Genomic DNA, 14460 nt, shown 5'->3' with positions numbered 1-14460 from the left:
GCTGGACGTTTGGTCGCAGGACTTTTGGTCGCAGGACTTTTGGTCGCAGGACTTTTGGTCGCAGGACTTTTGGTCGCAGGACTTTTGGTCGCAGGACTTTTGGTCGCAGGACTTTTGGTCGCAAGACTTTTGGTCGCCAGACTTTTGGTCGCCAGACTTTTGGTCGCCCGGATGTTTGGTCGCCCAGACATTTGACTACATGACAGAGTTTACTGTTGAAACCAGCTCTCAAAATTATATTTTCCTGGACATCCAAACAGACGGGGTCAATGGTTTGAACCCCAGGTGGGTCCTCACTGTGTGGAGTTTGGATTTTTTCCCCCCTTAACACACCGTGTATAAATGTTTGACCTTTTGGTCCCTCGGCCATCGTTTGCCACTCTTGATTTCCTGACGCCGTCAATCTTGGAAATCTCGATGGCCGGCGGCGGGTTTTTCAACCACCACCGCCAAACGGATCGATGGCGGCTGGCGAGATAGAAAATCACGGCGCAATCCCTCAACGCCGATTTCCACACGGAAGGTCAGAATAAAGTGCCGTCTCCTTATCGATTGTGTTTTCTTGCCGTCTGCGCCCCCTGCAGGTCACGACTTCTGCTCTGAGGGCCACGACTGCACGGAGCATTCCGACTGCGTCAACCTGGAGGCCGGCCGCTGCTGTGTTTGCAAGGAAGGTTTCCGGCCCCTGCGGGACGATAACGCCTACTGCCAAGGTAGGACGTCTCGCCGATCGATGAAAACGTTTGGAGCCGGGGGTGCTTGAGTCCTCTGAGGCTTTGGGGGTGAACAAATCAACTACATACGTCACCATGGCATTTTTAAGCGTTTTTAACATCATGAGATGTCATGAGGAACAAAAAATATATCATAGTATTTTGCCCATTCAAGTATTTGTTGTTGTTTTTTGACTAGATATAGTATATGGCCAGTAGAAAGAGAGATTTGTGCCAGAATTACCTGATATCAGTTAAGATATATGTTACTCGGACGTTTGGTCGCCCAGACATTTGGTCGCCAGGATGTTTGGTCGCCAGGATGTTTGGTCGCCAGGATGTTTGGTCGCCCGGACGTTTTGGTCGCCCGGATGTTTTGGTCGCTCGGATGTTTTGGTCGCCCGGATGTTTTGGTCGCCCGGATGTTTTGGTCGCCCGGACGTTTGGTCGCCCGGACGTTTGGTCGCCCGGACGTTTTGGTCGCCCGGACGTTTTGGTCGCCTGGACGTTTGGTCCCCAGGACGTTTGGTTGCCGGACGTTTGGTTGCCGGACGTTTGGTCGCCTGGACGTTTGGTTGCCTGGACGTTTGGTTGCCTGGACGTTTGGTTGCCTGGACGTTTGGTTGCCTGGATGTTTGGTTGCCTGGATGTTCGGTCGCCAGGACGTTTGGTCCCCAGGACGTTTGGTCGCCTGGACGTTTGGTCGCCCGGACATTTTGTTGCTGGACGTTTGGTCGCCTGGACGTTTGGTCGCCTGGACGTTTGGTCGCCTGGACGTTTGGTCGCCTGGACGTTTTTAGTTGCCAGGACGTTTGGTCCCCAGGATGTTTGGTCGCCCAGGATGTTTGGTCGCCCAGACGTTTGGTCGCCCAGACGTTTGGTCGCCCAGACGTTTGGTCGCCCAGACGTTTGGTCGCCCAGACGTTTGGTCGCCCAGACGTTTGGTCGCCCAGACGTTTGGTCGCCGGGACGTTTGGTTGCCCGGACGTCGTATAAAGTACACCTACTTACAAAATGTTCAAGTTACAAAAAGCGTCTTGGAACTTTTACTATTAATGTTGTAAGTAGAGGTATGACTAACCAATATTAATGTCATTTGCTGAACTCAATATGGTTTTATTGTGTTTTTTGCACATATTTTAAAGGTCACAATTAAAAGACAAACCAACAAAAATAAGTCGACTTTGCAGAATGCCTCTGGAAACATTTTGCTGAAGTTGCTGCGCATGTATCGCGGCGTAATCCTTTTGAGATAGGAGGCGCTAATCCTCTCATTATCTGTGCCCACAACATGCGCACAGTTCTCCGCAGACAGAATTGGAGAGGTCGCCGTTTGTCCTCTCGTTCCGTTGATTAATTTGTGATTTAGAGAGCGCAGGCTGCAGCTTTAGCTTAGCATCAGTCTGGCCCAGATGTCTCGGCATAGCAAATTTGGACACGTTGACATTCATTTTGACTGCTGTCCTTCATGGACTACTTTATTTAATTGTTTTCATATTTATATTATTATTTCATGAATTGGTGACCCCTCAACCGTACTTTTTGGAACTTGTTTTTATGACAATTTGAGTGTAAAAAGAAAAACAATATTTAAAAAAAACATTCTATACTGTAATGACATAAATAAATTTGCCTTTGATTTGCCACCATTGCCAGATAATCCGTTAAAATGTCATTATTTTATGAAAATTTGACTTTAAAAAGAAAAACAATATTAAAAAAAACACCCATACTATAATTACATCAAAATTGTGCCTTTGATTTGCCACCATTGCCAGATAAAATATTAAAACATCATTATTTTATGACAATTTGACTTCTTAAAAAGAACAAAACATTACAAAAAAACATTATATACTGTTATTTCATCAAATTTTGCCTTTGATCCCGCACCTTTTTCCAGATAAAACATTAAAATGTCATTATTTTATAACAATTTGACTGTAAAAAGGAAAACAATATTAAAAAAAACATTGTTTACTGTAATGACATTAAAAAGTTACCTTTGATTTGCCACCATTGCCTGATAAGACATTAAAATGATGACAATTTGAGTGTAAAAACAAAAACAATATTTAAAAAAAACATTCCATAATGTAATGACATAAATAATTTTGCCTTTGATTTGCCACCATAGCCAGACAATACATTAAAACTTCATTATTTTATGACAATCTGACTATAAAAATGAAAAAAACACTAAAAAAACATTCTATACTGTAATTATGTCCAAATTTAGCCTTTGATTTGCCACCATTCCCAAATAAGACATTAAAACATCATTATTTTATGAAAAATTGCCTTCCTAAAAAGAACAAAACATTACAAAACAACATTATATACCGTTATTCCATCAAATGTTGCCTAAAACATTAAAATGTCATTATTTTATGACAACTTGACTATATATATATTTTTTTAAATTCTATGCTGTAATGACATCAAAATGTTGCCTTTGATTTACCACCATTACCAGATAAAACATTAAAACATCATTATTTTATATCTATTTCACTGAAAAAAAGAAAAAAAACATTCTATACTGTAATCACATAAAAAATGACCCTTTGATCTTAACATAAAAAACCAAAACACCCCCAAAAAAGCCCATAATTCCCATGCTAAATGCTAAAACGAATGGTACATAAGCTAACCATCTCCGAATACCTTGCCAATGCTTGTTTTCTTTCGCTATTGCCACTGGAGTAATAAATAAAACGGTAGGCGTGTCATAGCAGGCTAGTCGGAGCAAAGCCGACGTTCCATTTATGTTGAACGCATGCAAATGGACACGCACTCACTCACTCACTCACTCGCCCACTCGCTAAGTCGCTAACACGCTAGCTCACGCACTCCCGCATAAATTCTCCAAGGCTGCGTTTCCATCCCCTGGAGTTTTTCGCCTACTGCCGCTGCTATGAAAAATTTACGCATAAGTGATGTCATGGGCTATTTCCAGCGCATCTCTCTGACCCAGGAATGTTTTAAAGAGCCGCCGTCTGTCTTGGCCATTCACGAAGAAAAACATGTTAGCTCCATCTAGTTTTCTGTTTCATCATCTCCTTGTTGTTTTCAATACAAAATATTCTACGATCTCATCTCCCAGCAGTGTTGCAAAGTCTTCTATAGAACGTAGAGTACACTCTGGGGGGGGTTCAATGGTGCTTGGACGTTTGGTCGCCGGTCTTTTGGTGACAAAGAGTTTACTGTTGAAACCAACTCTCAAAATTATATTCATGAGAGTTTAATATCTAAGTACTGTGTAATATCTAAGTACTGTTTAGTATCTAAGTACTGTTTAATATCTAAGTACTGTTTAATATGCAAGTACTGTTCTCAAAATTATATTCTAGAGAGTCTAAATATCTACTATTTTCGACAGTACTCGAATGTAAACAGTATTTAGATATCAAACAGTACTTAGATATCAAACAGTACTGAGATATTAAACAGTACTTAGATATTAAACAGTACTTCGATCTTAAACAGTACTTCGATCTTAAACAGTACTTCAATCTTAAACAGTACTTAGATATTAAACAGTACTTAGATATTAAGATACTCGGATATTAAACAGTACTTAGATATTAAACAGTACTTAGGTATTACACAGTACTTAGATATTAAGATACTTCGATATTAAACAGTACTTAGATATTTAATTTAATTATATTCATGAGAGATAGCTTATTATCTAAGTTCTGTTTAATATCTAAGTACTGTTTAATATCTAAGTACTGTTGAAAACCGTAGATATTTAGTTATTAAACTTTCATAAATATAATTTTGAGAGCTGGTTTCAACAGTACTTAGATATTAAACTCTCATGAATGTAATTTTGAGAGCTGTTTTCAAAAGTACTTAGATATTAAACAGTACTTAGATATTAAGTACTGTTTAATCTAAACAGTACTTAGATATTAAACAGTACTTGGATATTAAACAGTACTTAAATATTAAACAGTACTTGGATATTAAACAGTGCTTAGATATTAAACAGTACGTATGTATTAAACATTGTGTAGATATTAAACTCATGAATATAATTTTGAGAGCTGCTTTCATCAGAAAACTCTCTGTCACCAAAAGACCTGCGACCAAACGTCCGAGCACCCCCCAGCAGTATTGCAAAGTCATCTATGGAACGGCAAGTACACGGGGTGGGGTTTTCAATCAGCATTCTATGGAAACGACAAGCCGAGCCCTCGGTGGACAGGATATTTTGCCAAAGTTATTCCAGATTAGATGGGAAGCAGATCGCAATCATGTCGCAAATGACTTGCAGGGAAATAAATTGCTTGTGAAAGAAGGCCAGGCGCAAACAATCAGCCGCAACCCCGCCAGCCTATTTCGCAGCCTCTCCAGATGAATGGCGGCGTTCTCGAGTGTTGATGTCGGAGGCGCCGCTCTCACGCCGCTAATGGAATGGGTCGCGCAACAAAGGCCCGCCCCCAACGGTGCGGGTTTAACGGTAGATAAAACAAAGAGAGAGGGCGGGGCTTGTCTTAGGAAGATGTCGGTGGGGACCAATTAAAAGGCCACAAAGGGATTATGGGAAAAGTTGCCATTTTATTTCTGAAGAGAGTTAAAAAATGGGATAAAATTGAAGGGCAGACATGTAGTTTTGAATTAGAATAGAAAAATAGAGACATAATGGAACTTGGAAAGACTGTGTTAGTGTTGGAATGCAGTACAGTACTTGTCATAATAATACTTGGATGGTATTGCATCATGTATGCTTATGAAAGCTTTTCCTGGTTCTTGTAGGGATACGAGGGATTGTACATTCAAAAAATGGGGAAAAAAATTGGTTTAAGGGATGTTTAAGGAATTTTATTTTGGACATTAAATGTTCAGGACCTGGTGGCGGGTGTCAAAGTGGTGGCCCGGGGGCCAAATTTGGCCCGCCGCATCATTTTGTGCGGCCCGGGAAAGTCAATGATGAGTGCTGACTTTCTGTTTTAGGATCAAATTCAAATGAAGAGTATAGATGTATATTAAATTTCTTGATTTTCAATCTTTTGAATCAATAATTGTCATTTTTTAATCATTTTTTGTGTTTTTAGTTCAAAAATTATTTTGTAAAATCTAAAAAGATATTAAAAAAATCTAAAATATTGTTTTAGATCTATAAAAAATAGATTATAGATGTATATCAAATTTCCATATTTAAGGCGCACTGGATTATAAGGCGCACTGTCTATTTTGGAGAAACAGTATTGAGTATTCAGTTCAGGCTTTTGTGTTTTTTTAATATCCGACAGTGGTGTTTTTTTTTGTTTTTGGTTTTCAGTTTTTTTCCATATATAAGGCGCACTGGATTATAAGGCGCACTGTCTATTTTGGAGAAAATTTAAGACTTTGAAGTGCGCCTTATAGTCGTGAAAATACAGTACTTTTTGGGGGGATTTTGTAACTTGGATTTTTTTTTGGAACTCGACTCACTCATTTCCATATAACAAAAATTATAACCTGCAACATATTATCTCAAATAGACATATTTTCACACTAAAACACGTAGGCATATTTCCCATATGTAAAAACAACCCCGATGGGATTGTCTGTGCAATCTTTTGAATGTCACAAGGTGGCGTCGGGGTTAATTGGTGCGTAGAGAAGAGTCCGGCCCCTTTCCAAAAAGCAATCAGCCGTCCAATCACGCGCTGGCACACAAAGAAGCAAGTGTTGACATATTGCAAGCATCTGCTTATGTTTGCCGACACTTCACCTGTGTGACCCCAACCGAAATGTCACCCAAAACAGACGTTCCAGACATTTATCAGACTCTGCCCCGCCCCCTTCTACATCCCCCGCCCCCTCAGTATTTGTCCACTGCAAATGCCATGTGGATAAAAAGCTTCATTCGCATGTAGAAGATGGAAAAATGTGCTTTTTAAAGGTGTTTTTGGAGCTTAACGTGGTCATTTGTATGAATTCCACGAAGTGATAATTAGGTTGGAAAAGTTCAATTAGAACTTTGTCGATAATAACCTCATTAATGTCATTTGAAACGGAATTAAGACGGTGTTCTATATAGGAGGGGGATTGTGGTATCTCAAGGGAGAAGTTGACACAAAAAAACGGGTAAAAATGTGTTAAAGGAAATCAATAAAGGCCAATTTGATGTTTTTGCATGGCAACGTGCTCGTAACATAACATTAAGAAATTTTAATTAACTTGGTTTACGATGCAGATACACTCAAAAATATGTTCAATCTAACCTTACACTAAATTTAATTATTTTGTTTTAAATGTTGATACCTTTTTTGGCTCTATTGGCCCCGCCTCCACCCTGATTTTCAGATGCAACCTATCCAGGGTCACAATATGCTCGTATATCAAAAATGGTCTCTTATCTCAAGATAAATATTTGTTCACAATTTTACTCGTATCTCAAGATAAATATTTGCCCCAAATTTTACTCGGATCTCAAGATAAATATTTGCTCAAAATTTGACTCGTATCTCAAGATAAATATTTGCCTGAAATTTTACTCGTATCTCAAAATAAATATTTGCTCAAAATTTTACTCGTATCTCAAGATACATATTTGCTCAAAATTTTACTCGGATCTCAAGGTAAATATTTGCTCCAAATGTTACTCGTATCTCAAGATAAATATTTGCCCCAAATTTGACTCGTATCTCAAGATAAATCTTAGCTCAAAATTTTACTCGTATCTCAAGATAAATATTTGCTCCAAATTTTACTCCTACCTCAAGATAAATACTTGCTCAAAATTCTTCTCGTATCTCAAGATAAATATTTGCTCAAAAATTTACTCGTATCTCAAGATAAATATATGCTTTCGATCAAGATATTTTGATCCGATTTCAAACAAAATATCTAAATATTCTATCTAAAATGATCCGGCCCACATGAAATTAAGTTGACGTTAATGCAGCCCGTAAACCAGTTTTACACCTTTGTTTTAAAATATGCAACACACCTGTAAACAAACACACAAACAGCAAATCGTTTATCTTTTTCCGATTCAAGGAGCACATTTGTATTATTTGATCACAGCTAGCGCATGTCATTGAGACAATTTAGCGCACGGTGTTCACAATGCGTATTCCCATCGCGTTCCGCCCACTCACTAAGTCATCTTGCTCCGTCTTTGCCAAATTGGCGTTGAAGATGTTTGCTTTTGTTTCGCATTGAAAAAAATTTGGAGAAAAAAAAATTACAAAAAAAATGTGGAGTAAGTGGTTAGTTTGTGTCGGCCTCACAGCTCTTGGATCCTGGGTTCGATTCCATGAATGTTTAATATCTAAGAGAATTGAATATCTAAGTACAGTTTAATATCGAAGTACTGTTTAATATTGAGGTACTGTTTACTATCTAAGTACTGTTTAATATCTAAGTACTGTTTAATATCTAAGTACTGTTTAATATCTAAGTACTTTTTACTATCTAAGTACAGTTTTATATCTAAGTACTCTTTAATATTTAAGTACTGCTTACTATCTAAGTACTGTTTAATATTTAAGTACTGTTTACTATCTAAGTACTGTTTACTATCTATATATAAGTACTGTTTACTATCTGAGTACTGTTTAATATCGAAGTACTGTTTAATATCGAAGTACTGTTTAATATTGAAGTGCTATTTAATATCTAAGTACTGTTTAATATATAAATACTGTTTAATATCTAAGTACTGTTTAATATCTAAGTAATGCTTAATATCTAAGTACTATTTATTATCTAAGTACTGTTTTATATCTAAGTACTGTTTTATATCTAAGTACTGTTTAATATCTAAGTACTATTTACTATCTAAGTACTGCTTACTATCTAAGTACTGTTTACTATCTAAGGACTGTTTACTAGCTAATTACTGTTTACTATCTAAGTACTGTTTAATATCTAAGTACTGTTTAATATCTAAATACTATTTAATATCTAAGTACTATTTAATATATAAGTACTGCTTCCTATTTAAGTACTGTTTAATATCTAAGTACTGTTGAAACCAACTCTCAAAATTGTATTCATGAGAGAATTTAATATCTAAATATCTACTGTTTTCAACAGTACTTAGATATTAAACAGTACTTATATATTAAACAGTACATAGATATTAAACCCTCTCTCATGAATATAATTTTGAGAGCTGGTTTCAACAGTAAACTCTGTCACCATTTGACCGGCGACCAAAAGTCCGAGCACCCTTGCCGGGATAGGCTTCGGCACCCTCCGCCATAAGCGGTTCAGATGATAACGAATGACTGAATGAGGGTTGCAAATTGACAACCCAAAATCTCACTTCTTTGTGTGATATCCAACGGCAGTGGTAGTGTTATCTCCCTTCTGCCAGGCCTCACTGAGGTGCATTATGGGTAAAATGCCCCAAAAAAACGTAAACTTTCGGAATCCAATTCAATCTCGAACAGATTGACCCCGCCCCCTCTATCCGCCAATCGCTAAAAGCCGACTACCGGCCATCCTTCTCCGCCATCCACGTGACGAGCCAATCGAGAAAGTGGAGTGGCCTAATGGACGGACGGCAATTTGTCTCGGTGCCAATTCCCCAATCACCTCAGCCCTTTAATATATTGTTTTAGAAAAGCTAAGCGCTGTCACTATATGTGAGATGACTTATGGTTATGAGGCTCTAAATCAGGTCTATGTCCAGCTCAGCCAATCAAAACAAGGCTCCGTCACCCCCTGGACTTTAGTTGAAGGTTACTGCCGTGCTTGAGGAGAGCCGAGAGTGAATTTCCGTCTGACTTTTTGCCTTTTTGGGTGACATTTTGTGCCTTTGAGTGCAAGTGAAGCTCCTTGACATTTGCTCTTGGGATTTTCATCTTATTTTTTTTATCTAAGACGTCAAAGACACCTTTTGCTCAACTCCGATAAGCTTATTTTTATTATTTTTTTAGCTATAATGGCATTTTGAATTTTTTTTTTTGCTAAAAAGCAAACCTTTGGGCTATTTTGCATGTCATTTTTGGTGAGATCTGCTAGCTTTGCATTAGCATTGTTGGCTAACTGTCACTCAAATTTGCATTTACCGTATTATCCCAAACATAAGGCTCGTATCTCAAAGCGATGTTTCCCATAGAAATGAACTAAATACAATTTAATTTCACTTTTGTTTTGTTAAAAAAGACAATCGGAATGATGGATACAGTCATACCTTGAGATACAAGTTTAATGGGTTTCAGGACTGAGCTCATATGTTGATTTACTCGTATCTCAAAGCAATGTTTCACATAGAAATTACCTAAATACAAATTAATTTCACTTTTCTTTTGTTATAAAAAGACAATCGGAACAAAGTATACAAAAATAAGACTGAAAAATAGTCGTCTTAAAATCAGGGTATAGACATTGTACCCATTCACAACACTAGTTGGCGCCAGATATGTTTAAAATGAATGCCGAACATTTTGGTGGTTAATACAGTTATTGCATTTTTTTGTTGTTTTTACCACAATAAATTGCTAAATATACATTTTAAAAAGCAGAAGACATTTATAAACTAATGTGATTGCACTTTAGTTAACATATTTAAATGTTTATTTATTAAGAATGAAAGACAGTACATATTTAAAGCTTCATTTATTAAGATTTGATAGACAGTTTTTGTTTAATTTGAATAAGGCAAAATAGTAGCTTTTTTCTATCATGGGTATATTGTTATTATTTATTTCAGATTAACTGACATTATTTTCTGTAAAAAAATGAATTTGGTATTCATAAATCTGTTTTTTTTTTCTTCAAATTTGAGTCTTGAAAAAGAGGGGGTCGTCCTATATTCGGGCAAAAATGACATTTAAGTCTACACAACCGCTGTTTTTTAAACACACCCAATAAAAACCCAATCAAAACTTATTATTTTAACCAGAGGAACAATTTTCAATCTCAAACATAAACATATCAAGAAAAAAATCAGTGTTGACAAATTAAGCAGGAGATATTTAACATAAGATATTTAGTCTTTTCAACAAAAAAATATACTTTTTTCCCAAAACTTTTACGTGTTTTGGACCTTTTTATGATTGATTTTGACAGTTTTCCACTACATTTGCTGACAAAGTCCTTAATTGGACATGTACCTTTTTAACTTTAATCTGTCCTTTACCTTTTTAGGTCATTTTAGGTCAATTTTAGGTCAATTTTAGGTCTTTTAGGCCGATCTTTTTGTCCACCTCATCTTTGCCGACTCTCCCAAACCATTCACCCAAATTGTACACCTTATTTTTTGTCTTCAACACATCAAATGTCACTCAAAAACTCTCCATTTCTTTCAAGGTCCTCCATCGACCTTTTTTTTCCGTCAAAAATCATCAATTTGGACATTTTTCGCTTTTTCAACCATGTTATTTTACACTTCTCCAACAGAACCCTCAATTTTAAACCCCATGTCCCATGACAGGGGACATTTTTGTCCTTTTTTTTACTTCTGGCTCATCCATTTTGTGCTTTTATTCTTTCCTGTTATTGTCGTTTTCACCTTCAAAAAAGCTAATGCCTCAAATTTCTTGAGAGGACAGTGACAGAGTCCTCAATTTGTCATTCTTGTTTTTCTAGTTCAATCTTCCACATTTAATCCACGCTTTTGCCCTTCTAAGGAAGGACAATCGTTTTTACAGGTTTTTTTTTTTATTTAAGTCTTACTTTGCTTCTTCAACATTTCTTACATTTTATAACTTCATGGTCATTTTAACATTTAACAAGTACCATTTCTAAGATCTTACTTTATTCTTAACATCAACAAAAGGGGACGCAAATGGTGGATTTATTGAAAAGTTTCAATATCTTTGCTTTAAAACATAATTAAAAAAATGTATTTTAGTATTTCTATGGTTTTATTCTTCCGACATTGAATATTCAGGGCTTTTAATCCAGTTCTTTTAATCCATTTCTAATAAAAATCTAAATATTATATCTAAAATGATCTGATGTATATTAAATTTCCTGATTTTGCCCCTTTTAAATCAATTATTGTCATATTTTAATCATTTTTTTCTGTGTTTTCCGTTCAAAAATCATTTAGTAAAATCTAAAAATATATATTAAAAAAAGCTAAAATAAACATTGTTTTAGATCTATAAAAAACTGAATATTCATGGCTTTTAATGCAGTTATTTTAATCAATTTATAAAAAAATGTAAATATATCTAAAATGGTCCGATGTATATTAAATGTCCAGATTTTTACCCATTTTTAATCAATAATTGTCATTTTTTAATCATTTTTTTCTGTTTTTAGTTCAAAAATCATTTTGTAAAATCTAAAATTATATATAAAAGAAGTTAAAATAAACATTGTTTTAGATCTATAAAAAAAACTGAATATTCAGGGCTTTTGATCCAGTTATTTTAATCCATTTATAAAAAAAATCTAAATATTATATCTAAAATGGTCCAATGTATATTAAATTTCCTGATTTCCCCCCTTTTATATCAATAATTCTCATTTTTTAAATCATTTTGTGTGTTTTTAGTTCAAAAATATTTTAGCAAAATCTAAAAATCTATTTTAAAAAAAGCTAAAATAAACATTGTTTTAAATCTATAAAAAGCGAAATATCCAGGGGTTTTAATCCAGTTATTTTAATCCATTTCTAAAAAAAAAAAATCTAAATATTATATCTAAAATGGTCCGGCCTTTACATGGACAACACATTCGATAAGGGTCCATATACATTTTTTGAAATGTAATTTTCCCCATTTGCATCTACTTGCATCAGACTTTTGTAGATTCATTTTGATAGCATTAGCAATATTGTCGACTCGCCAATTGGTGCAAAGGCGTGCTGTTTTGAAGCCAAGTCATTTCCGTTGCTACGGCAACTGAGAAAAAAAGGGATTTGTGAGTGCGAGAAGGCCAAACTATTAATGAAATTCTTAAAGCAGCACCACTAACTTTGAATTCCATTTGACTCAAACTGTGTCAGCAAAGTGTGTGCTTTGGTTTTTGAGCAGTTCACGTTTTCAAGTTACCAAGCCAACGTCCCAGTGTGTTCAAGTCGATTGGTCGGCCATTGTTACCATGAGAAACGCACCATCTGTATATCTGGCATCCATCAAGACAAATAGCCTTCTCTTTATGATTTTGATTGATTTAATAAGGGACAGCACATTTTAATGAACATCTTCATTTTAATGAACATATTCATTTTAATGAACATATATATGTAACTATGTAAGATTGCGTGCCTGGATGTTTGGTGGCCCGGACGTTTGGTCACCAGGTGTTTGGTTGCCCGGACGTTTGGTCACCAGGTGTTTGGTCGCCCGGACGTTTGGTCAAAAGGACGTTTGGTCAAAAGGACGTTTGGTTCCCCGGACGTTTGGTTGCCCTGGACGTTTGGTCGTCCTGGACGTTTGGTCGCCCTGGACGTTTGGTCGCCCTGGACGTTTGGTCGCCCTGGACGTTTGGTCGCCCGGACGTTTGGTCAAAAGGACATTTGGTCGCCTGGATGTTTGGTTGCCCGGACGTTTGGTGTCCCGGACGTTTGGTGGCCCGGACGTTTGGTGGCCCGGACGTTTGGTTGCCCGGACGTTTGGTTGCCCGGACGTTTGGTCGCCTGGACGTTTGGTCACCCGGGTGTTTGGTCGCCCGGACGTTTGGTCGCCCGGACGTTTGGTCGCCCTGGACGTTTGGTCGCCCTGTATGTTTGGTCGCCCGGACGTTTGGTCAAAAGGACGTTTGGTCGCCTGGATGTTTGGTGGCCCAGACGTTTGGTGGCCCGGACGTTTGGTGGCCCGGACGTTTGGTGGCCCGGACGTTTGGTGGCCCGGACGTTTGGTGGCCCGGACGTTTGGTGGCCCGGACGTTTGGTGGCCCGGACGTTTGGTGGCCCGGACGTTTGGTGGCCCGGACGTTTGGTGGCCCGGACGTTTGGTGGCCCGGACGTTTGGTGGCCCGGACGTTTGGTGGCCCGGACGTTTGGTGGCCCGGACGTTTGGTGGCCCGGACGTCTGGTCGCCCGGACGTCTGGTCTCCCAGGTGAATATAATTTGGAGAGCTGGTTTCAACAGTAGATATTTAGATGTTAAACTCTCTCATGAATATAATTTTGAGAGCTGGTTGCAACAGTAAACGCTGTCCTAGTGTCAAAGCGACAGGGTGGAAAAAAAAATCTGCCATTCAAACCGCCTTTGGTAAAGTTGACAAGACAAAGTAGAGGCGAAATCAATGAGAAAGTGGCAAACTTTCGCGCGTGTCGTACAAAATATCGATTCAAAACAATATGTGACCTTCACAATGGAATGCCTGTAATCCGTTATTCAATATTTCAACCATTTTTCGCATGAAGGTCACTTGACAATCCTCTTTAAGAAATGCGAAGGAACTAAATTTGACTTTGACAATAAAGATTATTGTATTTTCTGGCATTTCCGCCGTATTTGTCACTAAAAAAATGATGACTGAATCGAGAGTATGGCTTATATGCGCATAAATTAGAGTTGGCATGCACAAAACTGTAAAGTGACAAATACCAAACGCCATAACGCAAGACACCGTGGCTGATATGGTCATTTATTTCAAAATAAAGGATAAATAAACCGATAAAACGGTAAACAAAATTCATTTTCACGTCTATGAATGAAATTCAAAAAAACAATAAACCAGATCTTGCATAAAACTTGATAAAAAAAACTCACTTGTGCCTGCCCTTGTTCACTCAGGGTGCCGCCATCTTACCTAGGGATGACAAACTACACCACTACAGACACACTTCCTGGTTGTACTGCTCACTTGACTTCCTTTTTAAATTTTTATACAT

The 14460-nt window shown here is 37.4% G+C and overlaps 1 protein-coding gene across 1 annotated transcript in view; it reads left to right on the top strand.

The window, feature by feature from the left end:
* The window catches only part of nell2a (neural EGFL like 2a), a 77371-nt gene that overhangs the window by 34234 nt on the left and 28677 nt on the right, over positions 1–14460 (top strand). The window contains exon 12 of the mRNA XM_077711222.1: positions 585–713. Within this exon, the coding sequence (XP_077567348.1) occupies positions 585–713 (129 nt within the window). The remainder of the gene's footprint in view (positions 1–584; positions 714–14460) is intronic.

The sequence above is a fragment of the Stigmatopora nigra genome, unplaced genomic scaffold (genome assembly GCF_051989575.1).
Source record: "Stigmatopora nigra isolate UIUO_SnigA unplaced genomic scaffold, RoL_Snig_1.1 HiC_scaffold_25, whole genome shotgun sequence".
Classification (NCBI taxonomy): domain Eukaryota; kingdom Metazoa; phylum Chordata; class Actinopteri; order Syngnathiformes; family Syngnathidae; genus Stigmatopora; species Stigmatopora nigra.
Note: the sequence above shows the minus strand (reverse complement) of the source record. Positions and strands in the feature narration are given on the sequence as shown.